This window comes from Monopterus albus, unplaced genomic scaffold, assembly GCF_001952655.1.
Source record: "Monopterus albus unplaced genomic scaffold, M_albus_1.0 scaffold201.1, whole genome shotgun sequence".
Lineage (NCBI taxonomy): Eukaryota > Metazoa > Chordata > Actinopteri > Synbranchiformes > Synbranchidae > Monopterus > Monopterus albus.
In genome coordinates this window covers 453057-469208 of record NW_018128081.1, presented here as the reverse complement: position 1 = coordinate 469208, position 16152 = coordinate 453057, and the positions used below count along the sequence as shown (strand labels likewise).

General features: G+C 41.3%; 1 protein-coding gene across 16 annotated transcripts in view; it reads right to left on the bottom strand.

The window, feature by feature from the left end:
• nrxn3b (neurexin 3b) overlaps positions 1-16152 on the bottom strand; it is a 444405-nt gene that overhangs the window by 66355 nt on the left and 361898 nt on the right. For all 16 annotated transcript variants that reach the window (XM_020618121.1, XM_020618122.1, XM_020618120.1 and 13 more), the window contains one exon: positions 6155-6336. In XM_020618121.1, coding sequence (XP_020473777.1) covers positions 6155-6336 — 182 coding nt within the window. The remainder of the gene's footprint in view (positions 1-6154; positions 6337-16152) is intronic.

Genomic DNA, 16152 nt, shown 5'->3' with positions numbered 1-16152 from the left:
AAAAAAAATGAACTTAAATGATTTTAGCATATGGCTGCAATATAACAAAGAGTGAAAAATTTAAGGGGGTCTGAATTCTTTCCGTACCCACTGTATATGACTTGTAATGGTTTTGAAGACAAATTTTTTCATCCTACCAATAAAGCCAAAGTGTTTATTCATCATATGCACAGTTAGGAAACGTGTTTCTCTGTACAATGAAATTCTTACTTTGCCGTCCACATGAATGCCACAAAATACAAATGAAATATAAAGTAGATAAATAAGTAACACAAAATCTAAGGCAGTAAATGCAGAGATTGAATAAAAATTTGTAAGAATATAATAAGAGAATGTATGCTGCATGAGAGCAATAGGAAGTGAGATCAAAAAATGCTTCTGTGCATCACTGGCAATGCCTGGTTCTACAGTCTTTTTCACAGCAGACATTTTGATGTGTCAGAAATACCCAGGCGTTACCACTAACATTAACAGTGGTTCTGTTCTATTCAAGTATCCCAGTAAGCCATGACAGTGTGACCAGTGAACCAGCATGAACAATACCCAGACGCTGAAACTGAAACAGCTAAACGGAATTTAACTATCACTCATTTCATTACCTACACCTGTGCTTTTCATGTCAAAATGTCCTCCATGAATAAGACCTGTTGTAATGAGCTATATTAATTTAAAATTTTGGGAAATGGAGTGCGTGGAGCGGTAACACATTGGCACTTGGTATCGGCTGATAGAGTTGCATTAACAAAATTGTTGGATTTGTGCTTGCCTAAAAGGAGGACTGTTTGGTTCTCTGGACATAAATGAAGCCACCATGTGAAGTCTACTGTATGAACTGTACATAACAGAACAACAGGGTAGATACAAAATGCAGTTGTGGGTTGTGAGTGGGATGTCGAACAACTAACTTTGTCCTGATTACTGCCAACAGTTCAATCCAGCCATGACTACACAGATATTAGCAACATTTGCCACCAGTGATCAAGAACAATAGAATCTAACTTTTAATGTTTTGAAATTAAAAAGATATTCATTAAAGATGGCCAAAATTGGTTTAATTCTTAAACAACTCACAGACCAAACACCACCGTAAAATCCCTACTAAACATAAATAATCCTTTCACCTTCTCATGTATTGTAAGTGCCTATTCTAGCATGTAAATGTTTGCCTCACACATGTTCACTCACCATCTGGTAGCTATTGTAGTACACCAGTTAAGCTCAGCCTCCTGGGAAAAGTCATGATGTTAACAATGTCACCCCCAAGGAAGGTATAGTGCTATTAATTTGGTGTTATATATTGATCTCATATGCAGTGTAAAGGCCAAAAATGCTCTCGTAATGACAACATTTAATTATCATTAGTTAGTTTAAATATAATTTTAAAGGTACAATGTTACAGTCTGTGTGTTCTGGGAGATCTGTAATAACAAAGCAGTGGAGATAAAAATGACTCTGCTATGCAGCTTCACAGGAAAATCTATCAACAAAGTTACAGTAATGCTGAGTACATGTACTGAATAGAACTAGTTGTGAAAACAGACTGTCAGGGATATTTTCTCAGCTCTTTATTTCTGTGGGGGGAATCAAATGTGGGAGGCAAGAAAATACAAAGTCAAATAAGAAGCTATAATGTTATCAGAGGCCATGAGCCATAACCACGATAATATCTATCTTTCCCTGCTCAGGGTAACTTGATAGAAGCAATACATTGCTGGCCATATACGCGCTGATGCACATAGGTACACATCAAACACCTTATATTATGTCTGTCAGAGGGAGAGGGAGTAAGGGAGGGATATAGATGGGGAAATAAACACTGAGAGACATAAACACAGAAGAAGTTGATAGATGGATGGAGAGACAGGAAAGACTGTGGAACGGAATGAATAATGCATCATAATGCATCTGTACTCCTGCATTAATACATTAAAATATACACAAATGCAATATACTGTAGTGTTTGTAAGCATGTAACAAATATAAGGATGGCTACAGGTCTGTGCAACACCCACCCAGCTCATTCTACAACTTGTGTCTACACTAGGGTTTCCAATTATGCAGCTGCTGCACCTTTTCTCCCTGTGAGTTAGCATGACTGGGAGAAACTCAAGTATGTAACAGAATAACATGTTCCGTCCCTCTATTGGAGAACACGAGCCTGATTGGGTGTCCATAGACTGTATGTTTTTTTGAGAGCAAGTGAAGACTGAATATTATCTCCATGGATGGAAATAAAGTTTTAATACCTGTATTGAGGGTTTTCCCTACCACAGAAAGGCTTAGGTGCAGCACACCTAAGTGTTTTAGTGGCATGAGTGTAAAAAAGGAACAACACTTGTGTGATTGGCAGCAGTGCCAAGCTAATCAAACTGCTGATTGGGTATTTCTCTGTACCATCAACTCAGGGTGGTTGTTACAGCCATCGACAAGGTCAGCCTCTACAAAGAATACCCAAAGTAGGCTTTAACTTTGAATGTGAAAGCCCAGGCAAAGCCCTGTCTGTATTTTACATATGATCAGGGAGATCAATGAAAATATGTGTATGTTAAGACATCAGGAGCATCTCTCCATTCAGCCAGAAGTTCTTTGAAGATTGCTAATATATTACCAAGAAAGCTTTTATTTTCATGAAAAAAGTGCAAAAAATTAAAATGTGAATACTATTTTCTTTCTGATTTTTGTAATGACTTTGTTTGGAGTGCTGCACATTTTTAAGGTTACTGTTCTCAGTTCTCAGTCTTTATCTTGTCAGGTGCCCTGCTATTATTTTTCACCTTAATTGGAAACCGAATGAGCTGCATGACATGAAATTTGATGGAGTCGTCTCCATTATTGCTTTGCATGACTGCAACTTGTCACCTATGACGTCTCCAGAGAAGTCAGTTGAATGGAGCCACGATGAGCTGAGCTCAGCTCTGCTCTAGTGTTCAAGCAGTGTAGAAGAGAAAAAATGAGGTCTTCCTGGTGACTGAGGCATGCATTATATCAACTAATGGTAAAAGTCCATGTTTCCTGCATCCATGATAGGCGTAGTTTATCTTCAGATTTCCCAGCTATTGGTGATTAAAATGATGATGCCCCAGTTTCTGTCCTCGAAGAAAAAGAAAGTCCACTTGAACTTTAATACCCAGACAATAGTTTGACAGTTTTGAAACTCCAACCTTCTATAAAATTTTACCACCAGCAAATTTATTACAGGCTGTAATGAGATCAGTGTCTTTCAAGCAGTTTCTTGAAGATTGTATCATTAATTGTTCTGACTTGTCTGTTTGTGACAACTGCCCTTTAAAACAGATTTCTTTTTCTACCTACGTGATGTAGTAGAGATGAGATGAGAAGGATTCCTCTCACTGTGTGTGTTACATCTTGGGTAATCTTCACCTGCAGTCATGTGCAGTCCCAGGCAAGATACTGCGTGAGTCACGACCAACAAACACATCTAGCCCACGGCTTACAGTTTTTCTGTCATGAATTTAAGCTTACACATACACATACACACTTTAAAGTGTACATAGTCCACACAGACAGATGGATATTACTAAAAATCACTGCGGTGTTGCCACAAGCCTCCCTTTTGAGTCATCTTTCACTAAGAAGTCAGCTGAGATACAAACATATTTGATAGGCTTTCCATGCAGCTTTAAGTTAGTCTTTGCCTCTGATTCCTATGATCTCTTCCTGTGTGCAATATAAATCAGTCATAATAAGTTTTATGCTCTGTATTCAGAAAACAAATGGACTTGTAAATGAAATACCAGTGATGGCAAAACGCCATGCTCACCTCTGCAAACGACCCCAAATTACCCCTCAGATTACAAACCAAGCATGCAGTTGTTTGTAGCAGTTAAAATGTAAACACTACAATCAGCATTTTAATTCATGATTGCCAAACAAGCCCTAAGCTAATCACGAACAGGGGGGAGAGGAGATAACGAGGAAAGCAAAAGAGAGGGAAAGAATAAGGAGGCAGTCAGTGATTGAGTTTCCAAATGTCTGCTTTTCACTGCGCTCTTGGCTCTGCATGTTTAAAAAAATGCCGTATGCTCATTTTTACCCCGTCTGGGTAAACTGCATAAGAAACCTAAGTCAAAGACAAGGTCAGAAAAAGACATTCATGTTCTCCTGGTGAAGTTTTACTGAAAAGGAATGTCTGAGTATAAAACTGCAGAAATTATTTCTCTTTATGCTGACTCCACCACATCATATATTCAGCTGTTTAAGACATTGCAGTCCGCCTATTTAGACTTTAGCTTTCTGCTTCTCAATTGGTGACCTAATAATTCCAAAGGCTAAGGTAATGGCCCTGGGCCTGATAAGGCCTTTGGTTAGACATGTATACAAACTCAACAGGCCTTTGTCCTATTCCTCCTGATTCACTGCAGAACCCAGACAGCCAAGACCTGACATCTGTCATTAGGAGTTTTTATCTAATGTCATTTCAGTGAAGTCTGGAATCTCCTCCTGGAATCATCCATTTAAAAACACACTTAAAACTTAGAGAGACAGCAGAGTTGGTTTAACTGAAAATTGGACAATACCCACATTTTGGTAACCATTCTAGTGACCCAGTATTCCCAAAACATCAAAACTGGAGAGTAAGTAAGTCTAATGTGGGACACATGATAATGTGTTATCCAGATAACAACAACAAACACTAGAAGTGAGACCAAGCAGTGCTTTATCTTCCTCAAACTCCACCAGTCTCACAGCTAAATATCCACTCAAGGTCTCATTAATTTTTTACTGTTTAACTGTGGCAAAAAGTCCAGCTTCCTTAATTTGTTTTCTGTTCAATAATGGCATACTTGTGGAAAAAAGGAGCCTTGCAGTGTTGTGATTCTAAGTATTTTATAGTTTACGGCTACAGTCATTGTTAATGCTAAATGAAACCCACTTTATTTGTACTCCCTCTGTTGTCAATAAATCATTTGGAACATTAATGGCATAATGTTCGCAGCTAAAAGAAAAAGAAAAAAATACACTATGTTCAGAACATGCTACTTCTCTGAATGAATTGGTGAAATCTCCACTTGCTTTTTTCTATTAATAAATTCATTAGTGCCATGATACTGTAGGAATGAAGACATTCGCCACCCAGTGACTCATGGCCAAATTATAAGAGATATCGTGCTTGGCTAGCTATGCTGTGATATCTAAAAGCAGAATTAAAAATACATCCCCTTACTTTCTTTTAGAGGTTTGTGTAAATTACTCAGTTAGAAGCAAAGAGGCGTTTCCCACATCGCCCTCACAAGCTACTGTACATCTTCATCATCTTCTCTCTATCTACGCCACCGTAATTCCTCTCTCACCTATACACACATACAAGCCACACATGCATTCACTTTATCACTGTCTAGGCAGCTCAAAAACTGCTTGTTGTTGGCCTTCATCTTTGTAGAGCAGATGGTTGCTTTTCTGCACAGCATGGCCAGTGCTCAGGAAATGGGGGGAGCTCTTTAAGAAGAAAAAGACTTTCAATCTGCTTTAGCAACTGTGGCCATTGCACATCATAACACCTTTTTTTTGTCTCACATGGCATCAGCAGAAACTCTACATACCTCCACTGCAGGGATTTGACACCCCGCATACACCTAGTGGCTGCTAATGGTTATGTAAATACTTAATGCGTATTTAAACAAGTTGCACAAGGGCACAAAGTGAGATTATTAACATTCTGCATGGATGCGCACTTGACTGACCAAGAATTCCAACTCGCAACCCCTTGGTTTCTATCATGTCTCTCCAACATGTGGGAACACACCGTATATGTACTGAGAGCCATATTCATTATTCATGCTGGGAGTCAGTTTGAATGTGGTAGAGAAGTAGGGTTATTCTGAAAGGGGATGACAAGCAGAGATTTAGAGTATGGAAGTTATTGCATCTGTTTTTAAAGGGATCTTTACCACTAGCATAATTCAGTTTCAGCATGATGCACTGGATTTGATATGAAGACTATAAGCTATACATTTTGAGGAATGATTCAAAGGTTTGTTTATGGTCATTCTCCTGGTCAGTTATTGTACGATTGCAGCTGTGATGCTAGAAACATTGAGCGCTTCCAGAGATCCAAAACAATCTTTGATTAACTTAGTGTAATTTACAGGCACAACTAACTTAAATTGAACCAGATATTGAGCTTAGGACTTACAATGTGGAGCATGATATAGTCACCCAGACGTGGGGCACTGTCGATGCGGACAAGGATGCCGTCCTTGATGGTAGTGCTAAAGCCGACTGCCAGCCGGTCCGTCCGCGTGCTTGGCCTCTCATTATTGGGCCATGTGTATGTTATCAGACCCCCTCCTTTACCAAAGATGTAGGTGGTGCCAGCTGCAGAAACACAAGAAGCAAAATAAAGAGAAGAAATTAGATTAGTTGTGGGAGGAATAGAGGCAAATAAAAGGAGAATAAAAGGGTTATTTTCACTTCTGTAATGTTCAAACACAGTCAAACTAGACACAAGGGAGCACAGTGCCATCACCAACAATGGCACATTCTGACAAAACCCTGTCTAAACTACCTCCATTAGGGACTAAATCTACTGTAATTCCTTTATAGCTACCTTGCCATGTCTCCAGTGTAAATGTGTGGAGTTCTATCTTAGGTTTTAATGGTATTCAGCCACCACACCACCTTTTGGGTCGAAGCACCCTTGGCACCATCTATGACTTATCCAGCTCTTGAATATAAGCCCTTTCCAGAGAGTAACAACCAGTATGGCCAGAACCGGATAAGTCTCCCAATCCTCATGTATTATATATGAGACCTGCAACCAAAGAACAAAGGCTGGCACAAGAAAGGAGAGAAGGGGTGGGCAGTGGGGTTGGGGGAATCGAAGAACCTTTGCTGAGTCTAACTTGACAAATGCTGTGCAGAATAAAGGGCCTCAGCGCCAGCAGGGATGAGACACTCACACGCATAAAAAATTTTGTTATTACATCAGCCACTATGCAGATTTGTGTCAGATTAGAAGCTCTGATTGGATCAAGCTTGGCCCTGAGCCACAAATGTGGAAGTTGCTTGTGGATTTCCTCTTTTTGTCATCACACAAAAAAGAAAAACATTCCTTATTTGGTTTCAGGGTTGGATTCAATTCCAACTTGTGGATGTTCCCTACGGTGTGTCAGAATTTAAGCACTGAGTCATTGAGCCGCTTAGCCATCTCATCCGCGTTAAGGCAAAGATAATCAAAAAATCAAAGGCATTAAAGGGCTTTCAGATAGGACACTGTATGTGCTGCAGTCACCGCAAGGGCTGAGCGCAGCACTGGGAAGCAGGCCACACATGCACAAATCGTGCACATGTTGAGCACTGGCTGCTAGGTGACCAAAAAGCTTTCCAGGAGGTGATAAGCAGATATTAACTAGTTTTTTGACACACTGAGGCATTGTCACAAAGTGCTGCACCCAAGCTGAACTTTTTTTTAACTTCACAACATGCCCGACCTTGCGCTGAGCTCAGCTTTCAACACATAGAAATGAATGGGTTTGATAGTGGAGCGCAGCCTCCACAGCATCATGTGAAAGCCCCTTTAGACCTAAAGCAGACCTACACAGACTCTTGTGGCCTAAGGATAGGGGAAAATACTTGGCCCACCTCAGAGGCTGGCAGAGGATTGCTAATGAACTCTCTGATTTCTTGCACTAGTCTTTTCATTAATTTTTTCCTGCCTCCATCATCCTTCTGTGTTCCTTTCTTCCACATCACCTCTCTCCCTCTGTGCTCGCCCCTGCCTCCCTTTTCCATTCACTTCCTCTCTAAGTCACCTGAACATCTGTTTGGCCTTGTGATGGGTTCCCAGCTGTCTCAATGTTTCCCCTACGAAGCAGCCAACAATCTGCTCTGTGGTCCATAATACCCTGGAGACTACAAGAACATATGGATGAGAGGAAGTAAGAGAGGGGGAGAGACTATCGACCAGCTGAGTGTCTTTATTTGCCTTCAGGCACACAGACAGGTCTGCATTTTACACACCTCGGATGTCAGGATTGACCACCAACCACCAACTAAGGTCGTACTATATATGTGACATGAAAAATATCTAAACAAGTGAAGCATCCAGACTCTCAAACAACCACTTTACTTCCTGTAACTAATAACCTTACATGGCTGGTTTAACACAGAGGCCTCCATTTGAGATTTCACTTTTTTTCTGAAGCGAAACACTAACATCTCTATTGCTTTCAATGACTTTACAACAACTGAAGCTGTTGTGTGCATCATGTATCACCTGCTTCAAATAGCTCATTTCTTCCATGGCATTGTGTCTAGCTGAAAACACAGCCCTGATGCCATAAAGAGAGCAGCCTGCAGCCAGGTTGCACCAGATCTGGCCCTGCTGTCTCATTGCCTCAAAGTTTCTTCTTGCCAAAAGAGTTCAGGCAGACTTGGGATCAGTTTCCCCAGCAAACGAGCAAACTTCGCCTATCTCATCTAACACACACTCTTTTTTTCTGGAGGGGATGACGATGATGAGCAGGAAAGATACAAGCACCCCGGGGAGCCAATTATCACTTTGAGGAGATTTGCTTAGTGTTTCAAGAAGACAATGTTAGGCACGAAACACACACAGGCAGCCACACACGTGCCTGCCGACTGCCGCGCACAAATGCACATCGTGAAGCTCAGTTATAAAAGTGTGAAAACATGTGCATACACACAAGTACTCAAAACATGATGCCTTCTCACATACAATCACACAAGTGGGTGATTATCTGCACAAGTACAGAGAAGAGAGAGAACCCAAGATTCCCATAATGTAGCACATTTCCCTAACAACCTGCTGGGCCCAGACTGCACTGGCTGCACTTCCACACAGAGAGGCAGTCCAGGGCATACCAATTCATGGGTTCACTGTGAGCAGAACTATCAAGGGTGGCATCATTTATGATACTCATCTGAAGATTTTCAGAGAAAGAGAAGGCTACAGATGGTTAGCAATTGTGGAAGCAATGTAGAATAATAGCAGATAGGCTAAACTCTCAAGGTCAAAGTTTAATTTGAATAACTTCACTACAGAGCAATAGGGTTTTTTCACTCAGTAAGGAGCACCAGTATAATTCAGCATTTTTGCACAGAGACTAATTAGATGAAAATGAGGGTAAGTAAAGGCATATTTTAACATTTCTAGCATATTTTTGCATCTATACTCCCAATTACTTAACCTGGTCCCATATACAACAAGTCATTTCAAGGCTTTTCACCAAGTATTAAAAATGAGCTGTACTGAAAGCAGAATGCCACAAAGAGAAAAGAGCTGGAGCTTTTCTTCATTAAAATTAAATAAAATCAACACGTGCCTATTCACAGTTTTACAGCACTGTGTACATTAGCATGAACACCTCACTTTAGCACTTTGGGAAAAAAAAACTTTTAAAATGTACAAAAAAAAAAAGATCTTTAACTTTCTGGAACATAACTTGGCTCATTAACAGGACATCCAATTAAAAGGGATAAAGTAACAACGTGTGCCCAAGTGATAGACTTGCACACCTCATTGTATCTTAATTTGCTTGGTAATAGTGCAGCAAAGATTCTGATACAACATTTAGTATATGGCGTTCAGTCTGGGCACTCTTTAACAGATGGGCACTGACAACTTAGTGCCATTGCTGCTTACAAGGTTGATATGTATGGCAGAAAGCAGCAGAAATGATGCATTCAATGTACACATGGCCTTCAGTCTCTGAAGCCCTGGTGAAAAGCCAACTGCAGGGAAAATATCATCAAAGGAATCAAATCTACAAACAGATTACTGCAGAAGATGTTATTTTGGTGGATCAGAGGGGAATTATCTACATCTCTGAATAATGCAATCTTACCATGGCCAGTGGGTAGTGAATCTAAATCTAATTGTAGCATATACATTTTCCATTTGTTAGAGAGGTTATGGTAGATAGAATGACCTCAGAATAAAATAATCACAAATAGTCATATAGTATTATTTGAAAGATAAAATAAAATAAGTCCAAATAAGTCTTAAAATCTATGGCGTTAGTTTTGAAATAACAGCACTGCAATGATGCCTTTTTCTCCAGCGTTTTGATTTATTTCATGTGTAGTGTGCCTCCATTTGGAGACAAACTGTAGCTGAGAGACTAGGTCAAATGCTTGGCCTCTATTTCACAAGGTCTCCTGAGGCGTGGGAGAGCAGACAGAAGGTCAGGACACCTGTCTGCAGAACAGAGCTATGTCCTGTCCTTCAGGCCCCCACGTGACACTGACCAACTAGAGAAAAGAAAGAAAAAAAAAAAGAGGAGCGTACATCATTTTTGCACAAAGGCATAAATGATGAAAGGTCACCGGTTGTAATCCACTTGACCAGCAGGAAAAATGGGCCACTGCTCAAAAAAGCAAAAAAAGCAAAAAGAGCAGAGCAGCTGCCATGGTGCATGTCTGTTATAGCTGGATAACTGGTTATATTGACCAGCAGCTGAAGACCGGTGCTGTCTATCCAACTGTAAAGGGAGGCAGCAGTACAGAATTCGATTTATTTATTTATTTTGCAGGCGTTGGGTAGGGTGGTGGTGGTATGTGTACCTGTGTGCGCATGTGTGTATCAGCAGCTACAAAGAAAAAAGCGTGTCTCGCCCTGCTATCCACAAGGCAGAGAATTGCAGTGAGTAAACGCTCAACACTAACACTGTGTAAATATGCCTGCACCCATACAGTATACACGCTCAAAATCATCTGCATACACATGAATGACTCTGAACTTCTGAACATGCACATCCATGAGCAGACACTTCCTCGTTTTCCTTCTTGCTGTGTATGTGCGTGTTGTTTATGTGCTTTTATGTCTTTCTCCTTGTTATCTCGTGGGCTTTCTGCAGCGCTGGCACCCCAGGGGATGGGAGAAAAAGACAAACAGGTTTTGATGTGGTCAAATTTTTTGCCATCGGAGAATGAGGAAAAGAAAGAGAAGCCTTTAAAAAAAAATCCTGAAAGTCAGATGCAAAATGTAATTGCCTCCTCGATCATGCTCAGAAGAACTCTATCATCATAATGCCTTTCCCTGCCGTGCTTCATACACGGGGAATTATTAGGCTTGCTGTCCTTTATGCAACTACAATAAAGAAGCATTGACAGAAGAATTGAATTGTGAGATACTGAGCTGTGTAATCACCAGGATTTATCTGCATTTTACAGCCTCTTATCATTTCATAATTCATATTTGCAACTGTTGCCTCTCCCCTCTGGGACAGAGTGAGGGACGGGAGTGACGACTGAATGCTCCCTCTTTCTCATTCTCTCTCTTTCACTCTATCCTCAATCAGCTGCCAGAAGCAAGTTCCCAGCAAATGGCTAAAATACTGTAGATACCTGTGTGTGCAGGTATGCTGCTGGACATCGCATATATCTGAAATATCACAGAACGCGCAATGTATGTGTGTATATATATATGTGTCTCTACACAGTTGCCACAGATGGTGGCCATGTGTCCCATCACTCATTAAGGACACTGAGCAGAATGCAGAATATGACTGATGAAGGGCTCAGTGTTGTGAAGACCTGCTATGTGAAGAAAACTGCCAGCCCTGAATGATTTACACTGACAGTTTCCTGTTTCCTATAAAAAGCTGGAGCATAACGATAGAGTAGCCACAGTATATGGATTCATGCCCCAAAAACCAGGGGTAATAGAAATACAAAAAAAAATAAGAACGAAAGACTGAACGGGCACAGCAAACATGGTGAAAAGTGGAAGGCAGCAAGTGCTGTATTATGATATATGAGCAAACAACAGACTGTAAAATACATACAAAATTTGGATTAAGACACGTTTATTTCAGGTTTAAGAGTTTCCCTTAGGATGGTTACAAGAAGAAAACTTTCATGTGTGAACTTGAAGGAAAACAACACGAGTGTTAAAAGGTGGCAGAAAAACTACAGGGTGATAACAACACAGTCTATGATTATGGCTTAGAAAGTTATTTCCCAGTCTCCACAGTGCATACAGAGCATTGTATGGATTACTCTACATTGTATAACATTTTGTCAGAGTCATATTCTAACTTTATGAGCCAGAGACCATGAGCAAATGCAGCACAGCGAGGCAGAGGCTGGGACAGCATCTGCTGGTGCTGCTGCTTGGGCTGCAAAGCAGCACCAGTAGCCAGGGTGATAAAGCCTGAGCCACTGGGCAGCAGCTCCACTTACTGGGATTGAGCAGTCAAACACCACAGTAGCTGTATTTGTGCCACAGTTGCCCAACAATGCCAAGAAAAGCTAAGGCCTCTCTGCTGCAGTGAGTATATACATAGTATATATGTATAAAAATTCCCCACTCGCCCCCCACTTTGGGGTGGTCTTATTTTCCTTCCTTCAAGCTCAGGTCCTCTACCAGAGGCCTGGGAGCTTGAGGGTCCTGCGCAGTATCTTAGCTGTTTCTAGCACTGCACTCTTCTGGACAGAGATCTCAGATGTTGTTCCTGGGATCTGTTGGAGCCACTCTTCCAGTTTGGGGGTCACAGCCCCCAATGTTCCTATTACCATGGGGACCACTTGTGCCTTCACATCTTTTCAAGCTCTTTTTTCAGCCCTTGATTTGCCATCTGTAACAAGTTGCTGAGGTAGAAGTGGGAAACTGAGGAGAGGGAGAACAGAGGGGAGTGATGGACGAGTCACTTTTTTGCAGTAGGAGAGAGGAAAGGAGAATAGAGAAACACAGACGGAGAGAGAGAATCGAGTGCCATAGATGAGTCGAGCTGAGATGTTCCAACCTCGCACCCCATTCTCCCCACCAGTTCTCTTGGAACAACAGGAAAAGGATTTGTAACACCAGACTGCTATAGAAGAACAGGAAGACTCAGTCACAGCCACCCAGTAATGAAGCAGTCATGTACCGTTGGTTCAGCTTCTTGTAACAGTGCAAAGGCACAAATGTGAGGACAGACAAGTGAAAATACCCTCATATGTGCACGCACAGACACACACATAAGTTAAGCCATAACAACTCCCCCTTATTACTGAGAAACTCAGATATCCAGTCTCACCCTCACACCATCTTCCCTCCTTCTCCCTCTCTGCCTCTACTCCTGCTGCATTACTGACACTCTTCTCTGTTGTAGCAGCAAGCGGACAGAGAGGAGGCACTTTAAATGATTTTTTTTCCTCGGTTCTCTGCAGATGTCAGCTCCTATTCTGTCTGGTTGGAAAAGGAAGAGGATGAGGACAAGGGAAGGGGGTATGGAGAGGATTTCAGAGACTGAGGGGGGAGGGAGAACGAGGAGGTTTGCAGCTGAGATCCACGCAGCGCTCCAAGCTATGAAAAAGACCTTTCTGCTGACTTTAAGGCTGCACACTGCCACCAGTGGAATTTTTTGGGAGGGGAGAAAGACATTGCAAAGACATGAAAAGAAAGACGGTACGAGGTAGGAGAGATGCAGAAGGATGCTGGGTAAAAGAAGAAAAGATAGGCATGAAGGAGGAGCAAAGTCAGTTTGACAAACACACAGCAACTGCAAATAAAAAGCTGGGACATTTGCTCTGAAAAACCCGGCTGCTTTCTAAGGCAAAAATTAGCATTCTGTCAGCTCTAGTGTTGATGTTCACACTGCTCTCAGCAAAATTAGGACATGAGTGTCTCCTTCCCATCATTCATAATACATGACACAATGTGTGTGAGGCATATCAGTTCAGAGGCAGGCCACACCAAGCCTTGCTGAGGATTAGTTGAAGAAGATCTCCTAAAGAATAAGGGATTCCAAGATGGCTCTGAGTAGAAGCATCATTTATAATTGAATCTTCCCCAGAGGATAGTGCAGCCTGTCTGCCTTTGCCAAAGCTTTGCAGAGAGCCCAGAACTCCTCTCTCTGTCACTCTCTCCGTCACCCTCTTCGAGTCTCTACAATAACTGAAAGACCACCATACAGAAATGCAAAACAGCAACCTCAGCCACTGATCTTATCCCAAGGCCTTTATGAAACAAATCCCAGCTGGACACACGAACTCATCCTGAAGTTTTGACAAACTTGCCTTTTTTGGTCTAAGGAGAGAGATGTTGTTTTGTTGCATTTGAAAATTGCTTGTGGATTGTCCTTCACAGTATGTCGCAATAATCAGAACATGATGTAAACAAATGTAGAAACTGCATCAATCACAAAGTCTCTCTCTCTCTCTTACACACACACACACACACACACACATGCACACTGTCTTTTCATTCCTTGTGGGGACTTTACATTGACTTACATTCATTTCTTGTAGACTTATCCTAATCTTAACCACAACCACTACTTGCCCGCCATAACCCTAATACTTAAGCTAAAACCGCGTTGCTACCCTAAAATTCAGTGATATATAATTTTAGAACACGGTGGCTGAATTACAAGGACAGATATTGCACAAAAACACCCAATGCCCACTAGCTTCTATCATTCATGTAACATTTTGTATATTCTTGGTGCTTTTATTCTGAAATTTCTTTGCTCTTCTGTTCAGCCATCTTGCACAGCACAGGTATATACAGTATGTTTGTTTACCAGTTCTATAGAATGATAAAGGGCTTGTGTTGAAACAAGCTGGCTGAATAAAGAGCAGAGTCTTCCACTGGGGCAGATAGTGTGCAGAGTTATTTTTCACATGATGTCAACAAACCACAGCAGCAAACAGAATCTGCTTGTCCTGTGTGTTTGCCTTAGACTAGTTGTATACAGAATGTAAAAAGTCAGCATAGGTTGAATATCTCTCAAACTGGCTGTGATCTCTGCCACACCAAACACCCAGCCTCACTATTCGCTGGATGGTATGGAGCTGGTGTTAATTTCAAGCACCGGTGATAGCAAAAGCTGCATAACTTCTTCACCTCCTCAGCTGGCTTCAACAGAAAATCTGAAGATGTGGAAAGTGATAATTAAAGTGGCACTTCTGCATATAGTCTTCCTTCACATACAGTAATTGCAGTTTTAAATGGAAGCTGACAGCTCGAAACAAAATGTGGCAAACTGAAGAAAGGAACAAGGCTTCCTTTTCCATGTCAGACCTGTCAAAGCATTTCAATTTCAGCATTCTTCTGATTTGCTGTCTGTATGTTTCAAATACAGGTTGACTTAAAAAGCAACATGAGAATCTCTGTCTCCGTTGCCTACCTGCCTTTGAAGAATATGGATTAGAGTGCTGGACAGACGGACGCTAAAAGAAATCGCCATCTTGTATGAAGCAGTGATAATCTTCCCTTTGATATCCACAACATCAAATAGAAACTATCACTTTAACATAAAGTTCCATACAAAATGATGGCTCTTCCTTGCAGTGGAAAACAATGCAATCACGCTGACAATACAAATCTCTGTTTTTCAGATCAAAATCAAAATGTGACTAAACATGCCCGATGACCTTTTTTGTTTGCTCTGTGTCATCTTTTTGTCTGAATTTGATGATTGCTCGCTGAAGCATAGCTTCATTGTCTTCTGTAAAGCTAGACCAGCTGTGCAGGCAGTTGGCATAGCAACCCCCACATTGCAGCCACCAAGGTCTGTGACAAACCTGACATCATCTCCAACTCTACCTGCTGTACATCAAACACATTTACATCTCATTCATTAACAAGCAGTTCATCTCCACACCCATTCATCCACAAAGATGAGAAACATTTAAATGTGCAGTACTTCTCTCACACCTCCTGTACTCCCTCCATCACACACAAACTGAAAAAAACACACATACAAAATGCAGGCTGGAGTGTGAAGCTGAAAAACCATTTCAGTCAAGTTTGTTCCTTTCACAAGTTTACTCAGCCACCTCCCTCTGAGCTGAGGACTTCAACTCCACACTAACATTTAAGGTAGCGCTCACTGTGACCCTCTTTCTCACTAAACAACTTTCCATTTTAAGCTGAGGCCCGCTATCAATGGCAACCTTGATGAAATGACTGGTTTTGACAGGTAGCTCTCATTTCAATGTGACATGCTCTGCAACCTGTAAGCTACACAGAGTACACAGTTAAGTGCACCAGTCGGCCATTCTTTTATGGAAGCAATCAGTCCATGGTAATGGTCGTTCATCAAAGTGAGTCAGAATTCACCTCTCTGTAGGGTTTCACCTGTGTGCACAGCCTCACTAACCTTGATGGTGCTTCTGTGGTATTATTTCATGCAGCAGGAGGTGAGAGTTTCCATGTAAAGGTCTTTGATAAGTTGACTCTGA